Below are 20,849 nucleotides of genomic sequence, written 5' to 3'. Positions count from 1 at the left end.
TGGTACTTAATGAATACTTAGGTCTACTACACTACTGTATTTAATGATGTCATGATGGTGGTACTTAATGAATACTTAGGTCTACTACACTACTGTATTTAATGATGTCATGATGGTGGTACTTAATGAATACTTAGGTCTACTACACTACTGTATTTAATGTTGTCATTATGGTGGTACTTAATGAATACTTAGGTCTACTACACTACTGTATTTAATGATGTCATGATGGTGGTACTTAATGAATACTTAGGTCTACTACACTACTGTATTTAATGATGTCATGATGGTGGTACTTTTGGGAATACTTCTGGAAGTTCTTATTGAGCGCAGGACAGGAAGTGGATGTTTTGGGAACTTCCGCCAATCAGCGTGTGAGAAAAGGTTTGAAGGCGTGACGGAGTCATCAAAAGTGAATTCAATGGCAGCACGTGGGAACCTATCCCAGGTTGTCTCCTTCTACCATCTTCTCTTCACTTGAACCAAGCTGCTTGTTGTCCGACCACATGGTCTTGTTGTCCTTCATGCCTCAGGTGACTTTGACACCATGTAAATAATGTTCATGTCAGCAGAAGCAGCAAAGTGGAAGTGGAATTGTTGAAAGTGTGGCTGGTGGAGGACATCTTGTGGACGTCTTTGTTCACCAGCTCTGCTGCAAAACCTTCTTTAAAAGGCTCTGACTGAATGTATGGATGCCCCCCCCCCACCCCCACCCCTTCCTGCTGGGGTCTGCAGTCTGCCGACTCCCCTCCCCCTCCCATACATGATATACATAAATAAATATGCAGACAGCCCCCTCCTATATAAATAAATATACATGCAGACAGTCATGCTGCTGCAAAGCTGCTTTACATCCAGCAGTTATTATTGGGAAAAACACCGGAAATACCCCCCACCACCCCACCCCACCACCCCACCACACCCCATCCCACCCCACCCCATCCCGCCCCACCCCCATCCAACACGAGGAGGAATAAAGTTGACATCATATTTTTCTTCATCCAGCAGCGCCATGTGTAGCCTCGCTTCCGCCCTGTTTACATCTTTGTGTGGGTTCCTGCATGAAAGCAGAGCCTCATGTAGAAGGTAGTGGTGGTGGGTTCCTGCATGAAAGCAGAGCCTCCTGTAGAAGGTAGTGGTGGTGGGTTCCTGCATGAAAGCAGACACTCCTGTAGAAGGTAGTGGTGGTGGGTTCCTGCATGAAAGCAGACACTCCTGTAGAAGGTAGTGGTGGTGGGTTCCTGCATGAAAGCAGACACTCCTGTAGAAGGTAGTGGTGGTGGGTTCCTGCATGAAAGCAGACACTCCTGTAGAAGGTAGTGGTGGTGGGTTCCTGCATGAAAACAGAGCCTCATGTAGAAGGCAGGGGTGGTGGGTTCCTGCATGAAAGCAGAGCCTCCTGTAGAAGGTAGTGGTGGTGGGTTCCTGCACAAAACCAGAGCCTCATGTAGAAGGTAGTGGTGGTGGGTTCCTGCATGAAAGCAGAACCTCCTGTAGAAGGTAGTGGTGGTGGGTTCCTGCATGAAAGCAGAGCCTCCTGTAGAAGGTAGTGGTGGTGGGTTCCTGCATGAAAGCAGAACCTCCTGTAGAAGGTAGTGGTGGTGGGTTCCTGCATGAAAGCAGAGCCTCCTGTAGAAGGTAGTGGTGGTGGGTTCCTGCATGAAAGCAGAGCCTCCTGTAGAAGGTAGTGGTGGTGGGTTCCTGCATGAAAGCAGAGCCGTGGTGTGATCCTGGAGCGGAGAAGATCCACCAAAAATAAAAAAAAACACGGTCCGCGTTGCTCTTTCTTCAGGAGGAGGGGAGCGGCTCGGCGGCCAGACGGGGTGGGGCGTCGCCAAGCCCGCCCCCGGAGTAGCGTGCAGACGCCGGCCTTCTTCTTGTGTCCTCGCCGAGAGTGTAGTGGAAGTGTGGCGGGATCCAGGAGCGGGAGGGGGCCGTCTGTGGGCGGGACTAGCGCAGAGGGAGAGGGGGGGGGGAGGCTGTGGGCGGGACTAGCGCGGAAGGAGAGAGGGGGGGGGAGGCTGTGGGCGGTACTAGCGCAAAACGAGATGAGGGGGGTGGGGGGGGCTATGGGCGGGACTAACGCAGAAGGCGAGGAGGGGAGGGGGGGGCGGTCTGTGGGCGGGACTAGCGCAGAAGGCGAGGAGGAGGGGGGGGGCGGTCTGTGGGCGGGACTAGCGCAGAAGGCGAGGAGGGGGTGTCGCCTGTTCTCCAGTCTCTTTGCCCTCGTCTTTGTCTCACACACTCTTTGTTAGCCATGCCGAGCCTGCTGGTGTTAGCAGGGATCATGGAGAAAAACGGGGGCTATGCCGGGGATCTGGCCGGCTCCGGCTTCGGAGGCGAGGCTCTCCTGGTGCCGCCCGACGACGACGAGGACGACTCCCGCGCCCTGCGGGTCGCGCTGGGCCAGCTGTCTCTGCTGGGGCTCGGCGAGGGCGAGGACGGCGGCGGCGGCGGAGCCCCGACGGCGGGAGTGCAGGACCGGAGCAACAACAACAACAACAACCAGCAGCAGCAGCAGCAGCAGCAGCAGCAGCAGCATGGCGGGGAAGCAGCCATCCTGGCCGGCAAGAGCAAGTTGTGCGCGCTGTACTCTGAGAGCTCGTCCGGGGAACCTAAAGGACGCGGCTGCAACATCACTGAATGTGTCCCCGTGCCCAGCTCCGAACATGTGGCCGAGATAGTGGGCAGGCAAGGTAAAGGGCAAACTTTATCTTACCTGATGTTATTGGACAAAGAAAAGGGAGTGGTGGGTACTCCTCTGCCCCCCCACTCTTCTTTCCATCAGCCCCCCACTTTCAACTTCCATCATCAACATTCTTTATTGCAGCTAACTCTTAGCATTTTACCTCCTTTAGCACTTCTAGCCTCTGATTGCACATCCACGCCATCAATGTCACTCAGCACTTGCTTTGCTTCCTTTGTCGTCTGAGAGCGCCAGACTCTTCACAAGGGGGGGGGCTTGTTGAAGTGGCCCACTGACACATTGTTGTTGTTGAATTGGCCCACTGACACATTGTTGTTGTTAATGTGGCCCATTGACACATTGTTGTTGTTAATGTGGCCCACTGACACATTGTTGTTGTTGAAGTGGCCCACTGACACATTGTTGTTGTTGATGTGGCCCTCTGACACATTGTTGTTGTTAATGTGGCCCATTGACACATTGTTGTTGTTAACGTGGCCCACTGACACATTGTTGTTGTTGATGTGGCCCACTGATACATTGTTGTTGTTAATGTGGCCCATTGACACATTGTTATTGTTAATGTGGCCCACTGACACATTGTTGATGTTAACGTAGCCCACTGACACATTGTTGTTGTTGAAGTGGCCCACTGACACATTGTTGTTGTTAATGTGGCCCATTGACACATTGTTGATGTTAACGTAGCCCACTGACACATTGTTGTTGTTAATGTGGCCCACTGACACATTGTTGTTGTTAAGGTGGCCCACTGACACATTGTTGTTGTTGACGTGGCCCTCTGACACATTGTTGTTGTTAATGTGGCCCATTGACACATTGTTGTTGTTAACGTAGCCCACTGACACATTGTTGTTGTTAAGGTGGCCCACTGACACATTGTTGTTGTTGATGTGGCCCACTGACACATTGTTGTTGTTAAGGTGGCCCACTGACACATTGTTGTTGTTGAAGTGGCCCACTGACACATTGTTGTTGTTGAAGTGGCCCACTGACACATTGTTGTTGTTAATGTGGCCCACTGACACATTGTTGTTGTTAAGGTGGCCCACTGACACATTGTTGTTGTGGCCCACTGACACATTGTTGTTATTAATGTGGCCCACTGACACATTGTTGTTGTTGAAGTGGCCCATTGACACATTGTTGTTGTTAATTCTGGCCCACTGACACATTGTTGTTGTTAAGGTGGCCCACTGACACATTGTTGTTGTTGATGTGGCCCACTGACCCATTGTTGTTGTTAATTCTGGCCCACTGACACATTGTTGTTGTTAAGGTGGCCCACTGACACATTGTTGTTGTTGAAGTGGCCCACTGACACATTGTTGTTGTTAATGTGGCCCACTGACACATTGTTGTTGTTAAGGTGGCCCACTGACACATTGTTGTTGTGGCCCACTGACACATTTTTGTTATTAATGTGGCCCACTGACACATTGTTGTTGTTGAATTGGCCCATTGACACATTGTTGTTGTTAATTCTGGCCCACTGACACATTGTTGTTGTTGAAGTGGCCCACTGACACATTGTTGTTGTTGAAATGGCCCACTGACACATTGTTGTTGTTAATTCTGGCCCACTGACACATTGTTGTTGTTAATTCTGGCCCACTGACACATTGTTGTTGTTGATGTGGCCCATTGACACATTGTTGTTGTTAATTCTGGCCCACTGACACATTGTTGTTGTTGAAGTGGCCCATTGACACATTGTTGTTGTTAATTCTGGCCCACTGACACATTGTTGTTGTTAAGGTGGCCCACTGACACATTGTTGTTGTTAATGTGGCCCACTGACACATTGTTGTTGTTAAGGTGGCCCACTGACACATTGTTGTTGTGGCCCACTGACACATTTTTGTTATTAATGTGGCCCACTGACACATTGTTGTTGTTGAATTGGCCCATTGACACATTGTTGTTGTTAATTCTGGCCCACTGACACATTGTTGTTGTTGAAGTGGCCCACTGACACATTGTTGTTGTTGAAATGGCCCACTGACACATTGTTGTTGTTAATTCTGGCCCACTGACACATTGTTGTTGTTAATTCTGGCCCACTGACACATTGTTGTTGTTGATGTGGCCCATTGACACATTGTTGTTGTTAATTCTGGCCCACTGACACAATTGTTGTTGTTGATGTGGCCCACTGACACATTGTTGTTGTTAACGTAGCCCACTGACACATTGTTGTTGTTAACGTAGCCCACTGACACATTGTTGTTGTTGATGTGGCCCACTGACACATTGTTGTTGTTAATGTGGCCCACTGACACATTGTTGTTGTTAACGTAGCCCACTGACACATTGTTGTTGTTAACGTAGCCCACTGACACATTGTTGTTGTTGACGTGGCCCACTGACACATTGTTGTTGTTAATGTGGCCCACTGACACATTGTTGTTGTTAACGTAGCCCACTGACATTGTTGTTGTTAATGTGGCCCACTGACACATTGTTGTTGTTAAAGTGGCCCACTGACACATTGTTGTTGTTGATGTGGCCCACTGACACATTGTTGTTGTTGAGGTGGCCCACTGACACATTGTTGTTGTTAATTCTGGCCCACTGACACATTGTTGTTGTTGATGTGGCCCACTGACACATTGTTGTTGTTGATGTGGCCCACTGACACATTGTTGTTGTTGATGTGGCCTACTGACACATTGTTGTTGTTAATGTGGCCCACTGACACATTGTTGTTGTTGAGGTGGCCCACTGACACATTGTTGTTGTTAATGTGGCCCATTGACACATTGTTGATGTTAACGTAGCCCACTGACACATTGTTGTTGTTGACGTGGCCCATTGACACATTGTTGTTGTTAACATAGCCCACTGACACATTGTTGTTGTTGAAGTGGCCCATTGACACATTGTTGTTGTTGAAGTGGCCCACTGACACATTGTTGTTGTTGAAGTGGCCCACTGACACATTGTTGTTGTTAATGTGGCCCACTGACGCATTGTTGTTGTTGAAGTGGCCCACTGACACATAGTTGTTGTTGATGTGGCCCACTGACACATTCAATAAATCAATCAATGTTTATTTATATAGCCCTAAATCACAAGTGTCTCAAAGGGCTGACACATTGTTGTTGTTAAAGTGGCCCACTGACACATTGTTGTTGTTGAAGTGGACCACTGACACATTGTTGTTGTTAATGTGGCCCACTGACACATTGTTGTTGTTATGGTGGCCCACTGACACATTGTTGTTGTTAATGTGGCCCACTGACACATTGTTGTTGTTGAAGTGGCCCATTGACACATTGTTGTTGTTAATGTGGCCCACTGACACATTGTTGTTGTTAATTCTGGCCCATTGACACATTGTTGTTGTTATGGTGGCCCACTGACACATTGTTGTTGTTAAGGTGGCCCACTGACACATTGTTGTTGTTGAAGTGGCCCATTGACACATTGTTGTTGTTAAGGTGGCCCACTGACACATTGTTGTTGTTAAGGTGGCCCACTGACACATTGTTGTTGAAGTGGCCCACTGACACATGGTTGTTGTTAAGGTGGCCCACTGACACATTGTTGTTGTTAATTCTGGCCCATTGACACATTGTTGTTGTTGATGTTTTCCATTGACACATTGTTGTTGTTAAGGTGGCCCACTGACACATTGTTGTTGTTAATGTGGCCCACAAACACATTGAGGAGTGGAAAGGTCACCTGACCTGGTCCTGCATGTTGGCAAGGTGAGTGCAGGTGTGAAAGTGGCACAGTGAGGTCAGGCCACCTTCTAGAAAAAAAGCAGTTGAAGTGGCCTTTTTACAAACACCATATTGTGTCTTTGGGCTCAGGCCAGTCCAATTGTCTGCGGCTGAAATGGAACTTTTTCACCCTGGGTGTGTATGTTGTGTTTATGTAGTGTTTGTGTAGTGTTTGTGTAGTGTTTGTGTCGGGTTTGTGTAGTGTTTATGTCGTGTTTGTGTAGTGTTTATGTAGTGTTTATGTAGTGTTTGTGTAGTGTTTGTGTAGTGTTTATGTAGTAGCAGGAGTTTTAGCAGTTGTAGCAGGACTTTTAGCAGTTGTAGCAGGAGTTTTAGCAGTTGTAGCAGGAGTTTTAGCAGTTGTAGCAGGAGTTTTAGCAGGTGTAGCAGGAGTTTTAGCAGGTGTAGCAGGAGTTTTAGCAGTTGTAGCAGGAGTTTTAGCAGTTGTAGCAGGACTTTTAGCAGTTGTAGCAGGAGTTTTAGCAGTTGTAGCAGGACTTTTAGCAGTTGTAGCAGGACTTTTAGCAGTTGTAGCAGGACTTTTAGCAGTTGTAGCAGGAGTTGTAGCAGTTGTAGCAGGACTTTTAGCAGTTGTAGCAGGAGTTTTAGCAGGTGTAGCAGGAGTTTTAGCAGTTGTAGCAGGACTTTTAGCAGTTGTAGCAGGAGTTGTAGCAGTTGTAGCAGGACTTTTAGCAGTTGTAGCAGGAGTTTTAGCAGTTGTAGCAGGAGTTTTAGCAGTTGTAGCAGGACTTTTAGCAGTTGTAGCAGGAGTTTTAGCAGTTGTAGCAGGAGTTTTAGCAGTTGTAGCAGGAGTTGTAGCAGTTGTAGCAGGACTTTTAGCAGTTGTAGCAGGAGTTTTAGCAGGTGTAGCAGGAGTTTTAGCAGTTGTAGCAGGACTTTTAGCAGTTGTAGCAGGAGTTGTAGCAGTTGTAGCAGGACTTTTAGCAGTTGTAGCAGGAGTTTTAGCAGGTGTAGCAGGAGTTTTAGCAGTTGTAGCAGGACTTTTAGCAGTTGTAGCAGGAGTTGTAACAGTTGTAGCAGGACTTTTAGCAGTTGTAGCAGGAGTTTTAGCAGGTGTAGCAGGAGTTGTAGCAGTTGTAGCAGGAGTTTTAGCAGTTGTAGCAGGAGTTGTAGCAGTTGTAGCAGGAGTTTTAGCAGTTGTAGCAGGAGTTTTAGCAGTTGTAGCAGGAGTTTTAGCAGTTGTAGCAGGAGTTTTAGCAGGTGTAGCAGGAGCTTTAGCAGTTGTAGCAGGAGCTTTAGCAGTTGTAGCAGGAGCTTTAGCAGTTGTAGCAGGAGTTTTAGCAGTTGTAGCCATTTAATAGCACTCTGGATCCATTTACACCAAATATGGATAATCCGTTTTCACAATTTGTGACATCACCAATTGTCCAAATTCCAAACTGCTCGTTTGGCAGAAGTCGGAAAAGAGGCAAGATTGTTTTATTGTCTCATTGGCTTGAGTTGTTTCTTGCCCTGATGTGAGATCTGAGCCCAGGATGTGGGCGTGGCTTGTGCAGCCCTTTGAGACACTTGTGATTAAATAAACAAACTTTGATTGATTTTCTAAGTCTCACCACCACGGTTTGATTGAAGGACTTCTGCTGATCCCAAATACACAACAGCGGGTAATAAAAGTTGCTGTTGTGTTCTAGGAGCCTTCTTAAGTGCAGCATGGAGTGCTACTGCCTGCTGGCGCTGACGAGACACGGGGCCGCCATCTTGGAGTGGTGATCCGCTCCACTCAGTGCCATACTTGCCAACCCTCCCGGGTTTTCCGGGAGACTCCCGAAATGAAGCGCCTCTCCCAAAAACCTCCCGGGACAAATTTTCTCCCGAAAATCGCGGACCTGAGTGAGGACAGCCTGCTTTCACGTCCGCTTTCCCACAATATAAACAGCGTGCCTGCCCAATCACGTTATAACTGTAGAATGATGGAGGGCGAGTTCTTGGTTTCTTATGTGGGTTTATTGTTAGGCACTTTCATGAACGTCCTCTCTAACAACACACAACAACACTCGTCACGTTTTGGTCAACCGTAAAGCAGTTTGTCTGCCGTAAACAGCAATGTTGTGACACTCTTAAACAGGACAATACTGCCATCTAGTGTACATGCATATGTGGCAATAACATCTATTGTACATGCATATGTGACAATAACATCTACTGTACATATGTGACAATAACATCTACTGTACATATGTGACAATAACATCTACTGTACATATGTGACAATAACATCTAGGGCTTTTAGAGAGTGCAGTGCACAACTGCGCACACAACAAGGAGACCAAGGAAGATACAGCCGTGGCGACGATGAGTAAGATGAAGAAATAAGCTTGCAAGTTCCAAGCCGCAGCTGCGATTGGACCTGGATAGCCTCCGGGAAGAAGTAGTGGACTACCAAGTGCTTGGCAGTGAAGATCTTCCTCAGGAAGCAAAGATTGACCGGTTTTGGGCCATGCTAGGGAGAGATGGAAGATTCCAGACTCTAGTGCATTTGATGAAAGCACTTTTGTGTGCCACACAGCAATGCATCACCAGAGAGGGTGTTCAGCATCACCAGAGAGGGTGTTCAGCATCACCAGAGAGGGTGTTCGGCATCACCAGAGAGGGTGTTCGGCATCACCAGAGAGGGTGTTCGGCATCACCAGAGAGGGTGTTCGGCATCACCAGAGAGGGTGTTCGGCATCACCAGAGAGGGTGTTCGGCATCACCAGAGAGGGTGTTCGGCATCACCAGAGAGGGTGTTCGGCATCACCAGAGAGGGTGTTCGGCATCACCAGAGAGGGTGTTGGGCATCACCAGAGAGGGTGTTGGGCATCACCAGAGAGGGTGTTGGGCATCACCAGAGAGGGTGTTCGGCATCACCAGAGAGGGTGTTCGGCATCACCAGAGAGGGTGTTCGGCATCATCAGAGAGGGTGTTCAGCATCACCAGAGAGGGTGTTCAGCATCATCAGAGAGGGTGTTCAGCATCACCAGAGAGGTTGTTCAGCATGGTTAGAAAAATAGAATAGAACAAGGATGGACGATTCAACCCTTAACTCAACAATGAGTAGATGAGTGTTATGTGTGTGTATATGTGTGAATAAATGAACACTGAAATTCAAGTATTTCTTTTATATATATATATACATATATATATATATATATGTATATAATAAAATAAATATTATATATATAGCTAGAATTCACTGAAAGTCAAGTATTTCTTATATATATATATATATATATATATATATATATATATATATATATATATATACTGTATATATATATATATATATGAAATACTTGACTTGGTGAATTCTAGCTGTAAATATACTTGTCCCCTCTTAACCACACCTCCCCACCCCCCGAAATCGGAGGTCTCAAGGTTGGCAAGTATGCTCAGTGCAGTTCATTTGGCAGGATCAACGAACATTTAATTAATCTTACCTCACTGATTTTCACCCGCTTTTTGGTCATACGTGTAGCTATGATAAAGGACACATGTTTTATTATTCATAGTTTGCTTAACAGTAATAGAATATTCTTATACGCTATAAGTGACCAGACGTCCCAGATCAAAACTGGGAATATAATCCCAGAGAAGGGTCAGCTATTTTTAAATTGAAGAAACAATACATGCGTATATCCTACACAAACAATGTATGAATACATTAGATATTTATATATCTTATAGACTGTATCTCTGTTGCTGCAGCAGCAGAGAGTTTATTCTGTCTTGACACTTTGTATTGATATTTTCTATTACATTCTTCCCTTCAATGATCATGTTTACAGTCATTGTTTAAATGTATTTTTGATGTATGTCGCTTTGAATAAAAGCGTCTGCCCAGTACTTCAACATCAACATATATAAACACCTGAAAGTCTTTATATCAGCTAAAACCACCAATCTGTTTCACTGGATTCAGAATAAAAAGCAAATTGTGTCTTACCCAACAATGTTAATATTTGAATATTGTTACTTGAAGACTTATTCCTGGTTACAATTATACCGTTAAGAAAATATTGTCTTATATTTTGCCTAAAATGAGAATGCATCATAATCAGTGGCGGCTGGTGAATTTTTTTTAGGTGGGGCTGAAAGTTTGCAAACCAAACCCCTGTAGGGGCGTCATCCTCCCCCAGAAGATTTATTTGTGATTTTCACATACAAATATTGAAGATCTTTGCTCCTTCTCAACTCTGTGCTAATATTCTTTTCACAAAATACAACCAATAGTACGTTCATGCTAAATCTTTCTTGTGAAAAGTAAGATTTAGGTTTAGGTTTGGTTGTTATCATCAGTCATCAAAAATTGAGAACAGAGAAATGGATATTGGAACAGTGTAGGTCTGACTTGGTAGGGTATGTACAGCAGGTAGTGGGCAGAGAGAGAGAGAGAGAGAGAGAGAGATCAGAAGGCATAAGAAAAAGTATCTGCATTTGATTATTTACATTTGATTATTAGCAATCCGGGGAGGGTGTTAGTTTAGGGTTGAAGTTGCCTGGAGGTGAACTTTTATTGCGGTTTTGAAGGAGGATAGAGATGCCCTTTCTTTTGTACCTGTTGGGAGTGCATTCCACATTGATGTGGCACTTGGCTGTCTTGACTCGGGACTTGACTGGAGACTTGAGGGCAAAGACTTGAGACTTACTTGTGACTTGCAAAACAATGACTTGGTCCCACCTCTGGTCATTTGTAAGACTACTTCCTGTATGAAAAATGTCATTGGGTGGTTTTGCATCAGTTTAGCTTTAAACTGTGCACATATCGCTGTGTTTATTAGTTTCCTGTTTGTTGTCCTTCTTTGGAACTTTGCAAAAATATATGCCACAAAGAACGGTATTGAAAAGACAGTTTTAAAAGTAATTAGTGTTTTGGCGTACAAGGCTCCAGGAGGTTGTAAGGCGGCCATATCGGTGGTAATGATGTTACCAACAGTGTTCTCTCATCTTTTTGTGCTACTTCCAAAAAGCTCATTGGAAGTTATTAAATGCAGAGTTGTTGCCAAGCAAGCGGCTTACTTCCTGTTTCACCTGGTTGGAAGTGGACGCCTTGTTCTGAAAATGAAGTCTCTGTGAACTCTAGTTGTGTTTGATTCATCTTGGCCCGGTCGGGCTCACACATGATTGTCTAATTGGGACGCTGATGAAAAGGCGGCGTGCAGGAGTTTGGCGTCATTAAACAGCCACCATGGCAGTCGGCAGACAGCACTTCCTGTCTGGTCCTGAGAGGCCAAGAGGAAGAAGGATTCCCTTCCCATAAGCTGTTGTGTATTGCTCAGGTGATTCTCCACAGAGCCCAGGTGTCTTGAAGGCAGACTGCTCAATAATTGTGCAGGACACTTGTATTGTCTTAGTCATCAAGAAATCAAGAACCCAGGCCTGTTGCCAGGTCACATCAGTCCGTGGTCTTAAGAATTGTTTCAGATCTGAACCCCAGCAATGTGCAAAGAGTGGAAAGTCCAAGTTTACTGGTAAAGTGCAAAACCATATACAGGTGCTAGTCAATCAATTAGAATGTCACCAAAAAGTGGATTTATTTCAGTCATTTCTTATAAAAAGTGAAACTTGTATAGTATATACCAGGGGTCGGCAACCTTTACCACTCAAAGAGCCATTTTGGAAAGTTTCACAAATTAAAGAAAACAATGGGAGCCACAAAAAAATTTTGAAAATTTAAAATGAAAAACACCGCATACAACGCTTAAATTGCTTTGCGCTATGTTAACCAGGGGTCTCTGACACACGCACCGGCACGCATCTTAATAAGGAAATGTAATGTTAGTGCGGCCCGCGACTTTTAATTGAATGGCGCTTGATAGCGTCTTTCTTGCCAACCCTCTCAATTTTCCGAGAGACTCCCAAGTTTCAGGACGTGCTGGCACTGCTTTTAGCGCCCTCTACAGCCTGCCCAAACAGCGTACCTGCTTGGCCACATGTTGAATGCAGCTTTTGCTTGATCACGTAAGTGCCAGCAAGGCATACTTGTTCAACAGCCACACAGCTTACACTGACGGTAGTCGTACAAAAACAACTTTAACACTGTTACGTTACAAATATGCGCCACACTTTGAACCCACACCAAAAAAGAATGACAAACACTTTTCTGGAGAACATCTGCACTGTAACACAACATAAACACAACACAACAAATACCCAGAATCCCATGCAGCACTAACTCTTCCGCTCAACCGACGCACGGAGAGGGGGCGGGGGGTTGATGTGTGGGGGGGTTTGGTGGTAGCGGGGGTGTATAATGTAGACCGGAAGAGTTAGGGCTGCATGGGATTCTGGGTATTTGTTGTGTTGTGTTACGGTGCGGATGTTCTCCAGAAATGTTTTTGTCATTCTTTTTTGGTGTGGGTTCACAGTGTGGCGCATATTTGTAACGTAACAGTGTTAAAGTTAACTTTTTAACTTTAACTTACACAGCCACCGTCAGTGTAAGCTGTGTGGCTGTTGAACAAGTACGCCTTGCTGTCGCCTACGTGTGCAAGTAAAAGCAACATATAACATGTGGCCGGGCTGGCACGCTGTTTGTAAATGCTATAGAGGACAATTAATGCAGTGCCATTAGGGCACGCCCTTGATTAAGTAATTAGAGGGAAAATAAGATAATATTTACCCTGGGAGATTTCTAGGAGAGGCAGTCTGCTGGGAAAATCGGGGGGGGTCGTTGGAAAACCTGGAGGGTCGGCAAGTATGCAGCTGAGCCGCATCAGAGTGGTCAAAGAGCCGAATGCGGCTCCGGAGTATACCCCTGGTATATACACATACGTATGTATTTCTTTGAATTTTGAGGATTATAACTGCAAACTAGTAAACGAGCCAAATTCTGTATCAGAGAAAATTGCAATATTAATTATGAGCAATAAAAATAAGAATTAGAGAATAGTATGAACATGTACTTCATTCAGAGTTACTGCAGTGGAATGGCGTCCAGTGTGTGGCCTTCTGCATATTACATTTTCTCCTGGCAACTTTGCTGGCCAATTAAGGACGGGGATACCATGGTCCCTAAAGCAGGTACTGGTAGTGTTGGCACTGTGTGCAGGTACTGGTAGTGTTGGCACTGTGTGCAGGTACTGGTAGTGTTGGCACTGTGTGCAGGTACTGGTTGTGTTGGCACTGTGTGCAGGTACTCGTAGTGTGTGCAGGTACTGGTAGTGTGTGCAGGTACTGGTAGTGTTGGCACTGTGTGCAGGTACTGGTTGTGTTGGCACTGTGTGCAGGTACTCGTAGTGTGTGCAGGTACTCGTAGTGTGTGCAGGTACTGGTAGTGTGTGCATGTACTGGTAGTGTTGACACTCTGTGCATGTACTGGTAGTGTTGACACTCTGTGCAGGTACTGGTTGTGTTGGCACTGTGTGCAGGTACTCGTAGTGTGTGCAGGTACTCGTAGTGTGTGCAGGTACTGGTAGTGTGTGCATGTACTGGTAGTGTTGACACTCTGTGCATGTACTGGTAGTGTTGACACTCTGTGCAGGTACTGGCACTGTGCAGGTACTGGTAGTGTTGTCACTGTGTGCAGGGGCCAAATGAAATCTGCATCTCCATTAAAGTAGCAGTAGAGTGGAACAACGAGTTGCCCCTATATTGAAGCTATTATCATATAAATGTCATTTATCACAGCAAAACACTTCTAAAATTGGCGAATAAATAGATATAATCAAATTAGTATCAATCTCACGGAGATTCCCCAGCCATTTTGAGAGTTAAAGGCCTACTAAAATGAAATGTTCTTATTTAAACGGGGATAGCAGATCCATTCTATGTGTCATACTTGATCATTTCGCGATATTGCCATATTTTTGCTGAAAGGATTTAGTAGAGAACATCGACGATAAAGTTTTGGTCGCTTATAAAAAAGCCTTGCCTGTACCGGAAGTAGCGTGACGTCACAGGTTGTGGAGCTCCTCACATTTCCCCGTTGTTTACACCAGCAGCGAGAGCAATTCGAACCGAGAAAGCGACGATTACCCCATTAATTTGAGCCAGGATGAAAGATTTGTGGATGAGGAAAGTGAGAGTGAAGGATTAAAGTGCAGTGCAGTACGTATCTTTTTTTGCTCTGACCGTAACTTAGGTACAAGCTGGCTCATTGGATTCCACACTTTCTCCTTTTTCTATTGTGGATCACGGATTTGTATTTTAAACCACCTGGGATACTATATCCTCTTGAAAATGAGAGTCGAGAACGCGAAATGGACATTCAGTGCCTTTTATCTGCACGACAATACATCGGCGAAGCACTTTAGCTACGGAGCTAACGTGATAGCATCGTGCTTAACTGCATATAGAAACAGACGAAATAAGCCCCTGACTGGAAGGATAGACAGAAGATCAACAATACTATTAAACCATGGACACGTCATCATACATAGACGTTTTCAGCCGGAAGTTTAGCGGGAAATTTAAAATGTCAATTTATAAGTTAACCCGGCCGTATTAGCATGTGTTGCAATGTTAAGATTTCATCATTGATATATAAACTATCAGACTGCGTGGTCGCTAGTAGTGGCTTTCAGTAGGCCTTTAATGAGGGGGCCAGTCATGTGATAGGCGATGTAGAGGAGGGACCACAGATCCCTTCCCCATCAACAACAATGCCAATCAAGCAGACTTTGTGAGAGTCAACAACGATTACTTTGGGACAAATGATGACCCAGAACCTTATACTTTTGAGCCAGAACACAAAGGATGAGCAATAAGTTTTAGAAGCCAAGTGCTAAATGGATGTAGCTTTATTGTGACACTGTAGCATTAGCAGCATTGCTAGGTGCTAAACATACCATAAGAAAACAAACACTCACTGTAATATGTCCACTCGCTGGGATACTGCTCACATTATCCTGTTTAAATGAAGAATCAATTACAATCCTCACCAAGGGTTCAAATAAAGTTGCAGCTACTAGCGTCTTTTTCACCATCTCGTGAATGTGAAAGTGTAGCAGCCTGTCGGTCCATGGCCACATGTGTAGCAACCCTAGTCCATGGCCACATGTGTAGCAACCCTAGTCCATGGCCACATGTGTAGCAACCCTAGTCCATGGCCACATGTGTAGCAACCCTAGTCCATGGCCACATGTGTAGCAACCCTAGTCCATGGTCACATGTGTAGCAACCCTAGTCCATGGCCACATGTGTAGCAACCCTAGTCCATGGCCACATGTGTAGCAACCCTAGTCCATGGCCACATGTGTAGCAACCCTAGTCCATGGTCACATGTGTAGCAACCCTAGTCCATGGCCACATGTGTAGCAACCCTAGTCCATGGCCACATGTGTAGCAACCCTAGTCCATGGCCACATGTGTAGCAACCCTAGTCCATGGCCACATGTGTAGCAACCCTAGTCCATGGCCACATGTGTAGCAACCCTAGTCCATGGTCACATGTGTAGCAACCCTAATCCATGGTCACATGTGTAGCAACCCTAGTCCATGGCCACATGTGTAGCAACCCTAGTCCATGGTCACATGTGTAGCAACCCTAGTCCATGGTCACATGTGTAGCAACCCTAGTCCATGGCCACATGTGTAGCAACCCTAGTCCATGGTCACATGTGTAGCAACCCTAGTCCATGGTCACATGTGTCTACTAGCAGGTGAGAGATGCATGAATTATAATCTAGAATTGACTTTGAGCAAGTTTGAGACCAAGCAGAAGCAGCCGGGTGTCAACAATAGCAGCTAAGCTAGCATTAGCTCACTGCTATCAATGCACCGCTAAAATAGTCCGTCTGCGTCAGCGCTTGTAATAACAATATCACTCATGTTTGTTTACTTGTAATAACAATATCACTCATGTTTGTTTACTTGTAATAACAATATCACTCATGTTTGTTTACTTGTAATAACAATATCACTCATGTTTGCTTACTTGTAATAACAATATCACTCATGTTTGTTTACTTGTAATAACAATATCACTCATGTTTGTTTACTTGTAATAACAATATCACTCATGTTTGCTTACTTGTAATAACAATATCACTCATGTTTGCTTACTTGTAATAACAATATCACTCATGTTTGTTTACTTGTAATAACAATATCACTCATGTTTGCTTACTTGTAATAACAATATCACTCATGTTTGTTTACTTGTAATAACAATATCACTCATGTTTGTTTACTTGTAATAACAATATCACTCATGTATTCAGACCGCAATATTCAAATTTTGTGACATTTTAGACGGCATTTTCACTTCTTTTGTGGATTGTAAATTGGATGTGCTTTAATGGACACAATTAATTAGGCATTTAAGTCAACTGCTACTTGAAGTTGCTCAGCAGCAGGAAAGAGGAAGTGCTTGAAAACTTTGTGGCTCAGAAAGCACAGCGGACCAACGACTTGGCACACCAAACCATCCCCAACTTTACAGTAAAAGCTGGTTTTTCTTGGTCATAAGTAATATTGTATTGTAGAGTGAACTAGTGATGTGTTGGTGTGTGTGCAGGTTGCAAGATCAAAGCACTGCGGGCCAAGACCAACACCTACATCAAAACCCCCGTCAGAGGCGAGGAGCCCGTATTCCTCATCACCGGCCGCAAGGAGGACGTGGCCCTGGCTCGCCGCGAGATCATCTCGGCCGCTGAGCACTTCTCCATGCTGAGGGCGTCCCGCAACAAGCTGGGTGTGTCTTTCAGCGGCTCCCCGCCCACGCCTCTGCCGGGTCAGACCACCATCCAGGTGAGGGTGCCGTACCGGGTGGTGGGGCTGGTGGTGGGCCCCAAAGGATCCACAATCAAACGCATCCAGCAGCAGACCTGCACGTACATCGTCACCCCCAGCCGGGACCGCGACCCCGTCTTTGAGATCACGGGCTCGCCGAGTAACGCGGAGCGAGCTCGTGAGGAGATCGAAGCGCACATCGCCTTCCGGACAGGAGGTCTGCACGAGCACAACAACGAGAACGACTGCCTGGGCCCCCACAGCCCGGTGGGCGGCGGCGGTCTGGAGAGTCGTCTCCAGCAGGTCTGGGGTCTTCAGGGGGGCCAGCGCAAGCCCCTCAGCAGCAGCTACCGCCAGAACTTCTCAGACGCCATGGTGGAAGGAGGCGGGATCTACAACAAGGGCAACTTCTCCAGCTCTGGCGAGAAGCCTTGCTCCTTTTTCGGCTCAGAGGGCACCCAGAGCTGGGGGGACCCCGACTACCCCAAACAGATGGCCTTCTACGCCCAGCAGCGCTCCAAGAGCTTCGGAGGCCTCCCGCTGCCCCTGACCAGACTCTCGCCGGGCCTCTCCGACTCCAACACTAACTGCGTGGTGTCCGGCTCGCCTCACGCCCAGGCTCGCCGCGCCCACAGCGAGCCCACCTCGGCCGGCGAGGGCGGCTTCCCCGGGCGCCTCCCCGTGCCGGACTCTCCGCCGGCCACCATGCGGGACTGCATGACCTGCTTCGAGAGCAAGGTGACGGCCGCCCTGGTGCCCTGCGGCCACAACCTCTTCTGCATGGAGTGTGCCATCCGAATCTGTGAGCTGAAGCACCCCGAGTGTCCCGTGTGCCACACCCGCGTCACGCAGGCCATCCGAATATTCTCCTAAGTCTCCTAATCACTTGCTCTTATTCCACTTTGGTTCCAGAACAATCAAGCAGATATTTTACAAGGCACTGCTTGCTTTGCTAAAAAGTCTAAGAAATATTTGTAACTTTTTCTTTTCTATACATATATATATTTTATAAAACTTTGCTTTATAAGAGAAGTATAGTACCTTTTGTTTTCCCTTCACCAATCTCCGTGCAGGCAGACGTAATGTGAACATTCCAGGAGGAAGTCTTCTCAAACTACTTCCACGCTTGTCAACACCTCTCCCGTACTTTGCTTAGTCTTCAAGATCACTAATTCCTCATTGATGGCACCTTGCTGGAAGATTCTCCTCCTCGCTCAAAGCACTCATTTACTTTGGGAGGCCCCAAAGCTGGCCAGTCTCTTATATACAGTACCCCCTCCCGTCCAGTCTCTTATATACAGTACCCCCTCCCGTCCAGTCTCTTATATACACCCTCCCTTCTTCTTTCCTAAAGCGTGCGTTATCGCCGTGGGGAGACATCGCTGTGGCCAACGCCAAGGCCAAGGCGAAGGCGAAGGCGAGGTCTCAGCTAAGACAAAATGCGTAATTAGCACAGGAGCAGGTGCTGTGGGGGTCTTTCTTTGTCCCCACCCCCATCTCACTCCTCTGCTGCTTCCTGGGAGAGCTAAAGGAGGCCAGTATTGTTTGTTTTGCTGATAATTAGGGGAAGGGTCCAGGTGCGGACAGTAAAGGGGCGAGGCTCCAGGGGGGGTCTTTGAAGGCCAAGTCCACTCCTTTATGTGGAAGGGAGGGCCCACACACACAAGCGTGAACCCCCCCCCAAAAAAAGATCTCATGGCATGAGGTCTAGCGTGACCCACTCCCACTGTGACATTCTAACAGGGTTTATGTGACAGCACAAGCCCCGCCCACTTGTCCCATCCTGCAGCTGCCCCTTCACTATAGACACAGGGGTCTCCACCCTCCTTCCCCCCCCCCCCGACTGAGTGAATGAAAATCAGGCTATTGTGATTGGTGGAAAAGCCAAGGAAACGCCCCCTTTATCAGATCAAACCACACAAGTCTGCAGGGACCACGTTTGAGGGGAGGGGTCTTAAGTCTGCAGGGACCACGTTTGAGGGGAGGGGTCTTAAGTCTGCAGGGACCACGTTTGAGGGGAGGGGTCTTAAGTCTGCAGGGACCACGTTTGAGGGGAGGGGTCTTAAGTCTGCTGAATAAAAGGTGGCAGTTGTTGTCACGTGACACTGGAGGACACGCCCCCAAGCTTAGGCTGCCTTCACACTTGTGCCACCAAACATCATTTGTGTACGTATCTTGCAGCTCATTTCACACTTGTCTCACACATGTATGGCATTGTGTCATATATGAGACATGTATGGCCTTGTGTCACATATGATACATGTATGGCATTGTGTCACATATGAGACATGTATGGCCTTGTGTCACATATGAGGCATGAATGGCATTGTGTCACATATGAGACATGTATGGCCTTGTGTCACATATGAGGCATGTATGGCATTGTGTCACATATGAGACATGTATGGCATTGTGTCACATATGAGACATGTATGGCATTGTGTCACATATGATACATGTATGGCATTGTGTCACATATGAGACCAGTATGGCATTGTGTCACATATGATACATGTATGGCCTTGTGTCACATATGAGACATGTATGGCATTGTGTCACATATGAGACATGTATGGCATTGTGTCACATATGAGACAAGTATGGCATTGTGTCACATATGAGACAAGTATGGCATTGTGTCAACAGTCCAACTTTTCCTAGGCCTGAATGGGACATGCAGTACATGCAATATATATACGCGATGTATGTGATAAAAGCGCGTGATGATTATTGTCCCCAAATAGAGAGTTACAAAAGAAATAGGGTTAGAAAAAAAAAAAGTATTTAAAAAAAGGATTCATCACTCTTGTCTCCAGACGAGCTCTTCAAGCAGACATGCAGTAAAACTGCCAGAGCCAAAGTCCTTCCTTCTCAATCTTCTACACGCAATCATTTGGTTGACAAAATGTGGACTTTGATTGCTCAAAACCCTTGAAATGTGTCAGATAGCCTTCACATTGTTGTCTTGGAATGTCAACTGCCACTAAAAAGATCCAATTTGATCCAAAAAAAATGCGAACTGCAGTGTGAACTTAAGTGTAATATTCAATAACATTTCATTGTATTGTTTTATATTGCCCTAGGGTAATATTGCTCGTACAATATGCAGAGTGCCAATAAAAGTACTAGCTTTGGGCCTAAAATGGCCCCTGTGCCACACTTTGGTCAACTCTGGCACAAAGTAAGGACTTGATTGGCCAAGTGTGCTGACATATGTCACATGACTCAATGAAAATGTCACATGACTCAATGAAAATGTCACATGACTCAATGAAAATGTTACATGACTCAATGAAAATGTCACATAAGTCAATGAAAATGTTACATGACTCAATGAAAATGTCACATGACTCAATGAAAATGTTACATAACTCAATGAAAATGTTACATGACTCAATGAAAATTTCACATAACTCAATGAAAATGTTACATAACTCAATGAAAATGTTACATAACTCAATGAAAATGTTACAAAACTCAATGAAAATGTCACATGACTCAATGAAAATGTCACATAACTCAATTAAAATGTCACATAAGTCAATGAAAATGTTACATAAGTAAATTAAAATGTTACATAACTCAATGAAAATGTTACATAAGTCAATGAAAATGTTACATGAGTAAATTAAAATGTCACATAACTCAATGAAAATGTTACATAAGTAAATTAAAATGTTACATAACTCTATGAAAATGTCACATAACTCAATTAAAATGTTACATAACTCAATGAAAATGTT

General features: G+C 45.7%; 1 protein-coding gene across 1 annotated transcript; it reads left to right on the top strand.

The window, feature by feature from the left end:
• Nucleotides 1–2,231: 2,231 nt before the first annotated feature.
• On the top strand, nt 2,232–19,068 carry mex3a (mex-3 RNA binding family member A). The gene is made up of 2 exons (XM_062064373.1): nt 2,232–2,696; nt 16,892–19,068. Exons 1-2 carry the CDS (start codon nt 2,258–2,260, stop codon nt 17,977–17,979), a joined length of 1,527 nt encoding a protein of 508 aa, XP_061920357.1. The 5' UTR covers nt 2,232–2,257; the 3' UTR covers nt 17,980–19,068.
• The last annotated feature ends 1,781 nt before the right edge of the window (nt 19,069–20,849 follow it).

This window comes from Entelurus aequoreus, linkage group LG11 (genome assembly GCF_033978785.1).
Source record: "Entelurus aequoreus isolate RoL-2023_Sb linkage group LG11, RoL_Eaeq_v1.1, whole genome shotgun sequence".
NCBI classification, from domain to species: Eukaryota; Metazoa; Chordata; class Actinopteri; order Syngnathiformes; family Syngnathidae; genus Entelurus; species Entelurus aequoreus.
Note: the sequence above shows the minus strand (reverse complement) of the source record. Positions and strands in the feature narration are given on the sequence as shown.

Bases quoted from the DNA above. Each gene is read 5' to 3' on its own strand.
- mex3a (XM_062064373.1), top strand. From the start codon at position 2,258: ATGCCGAGCCTGCTGGTGTTAGCAGGGATCATGGAGAAAAACGGGGGC. The intron at 2,697-16,891 runs GTAAAGGGCAAA...GTGTGTGTGCAG, and splicing joins CGAGATAGTGGGCAGGCAAG to GTTGCAAGATCAAAGCACTG.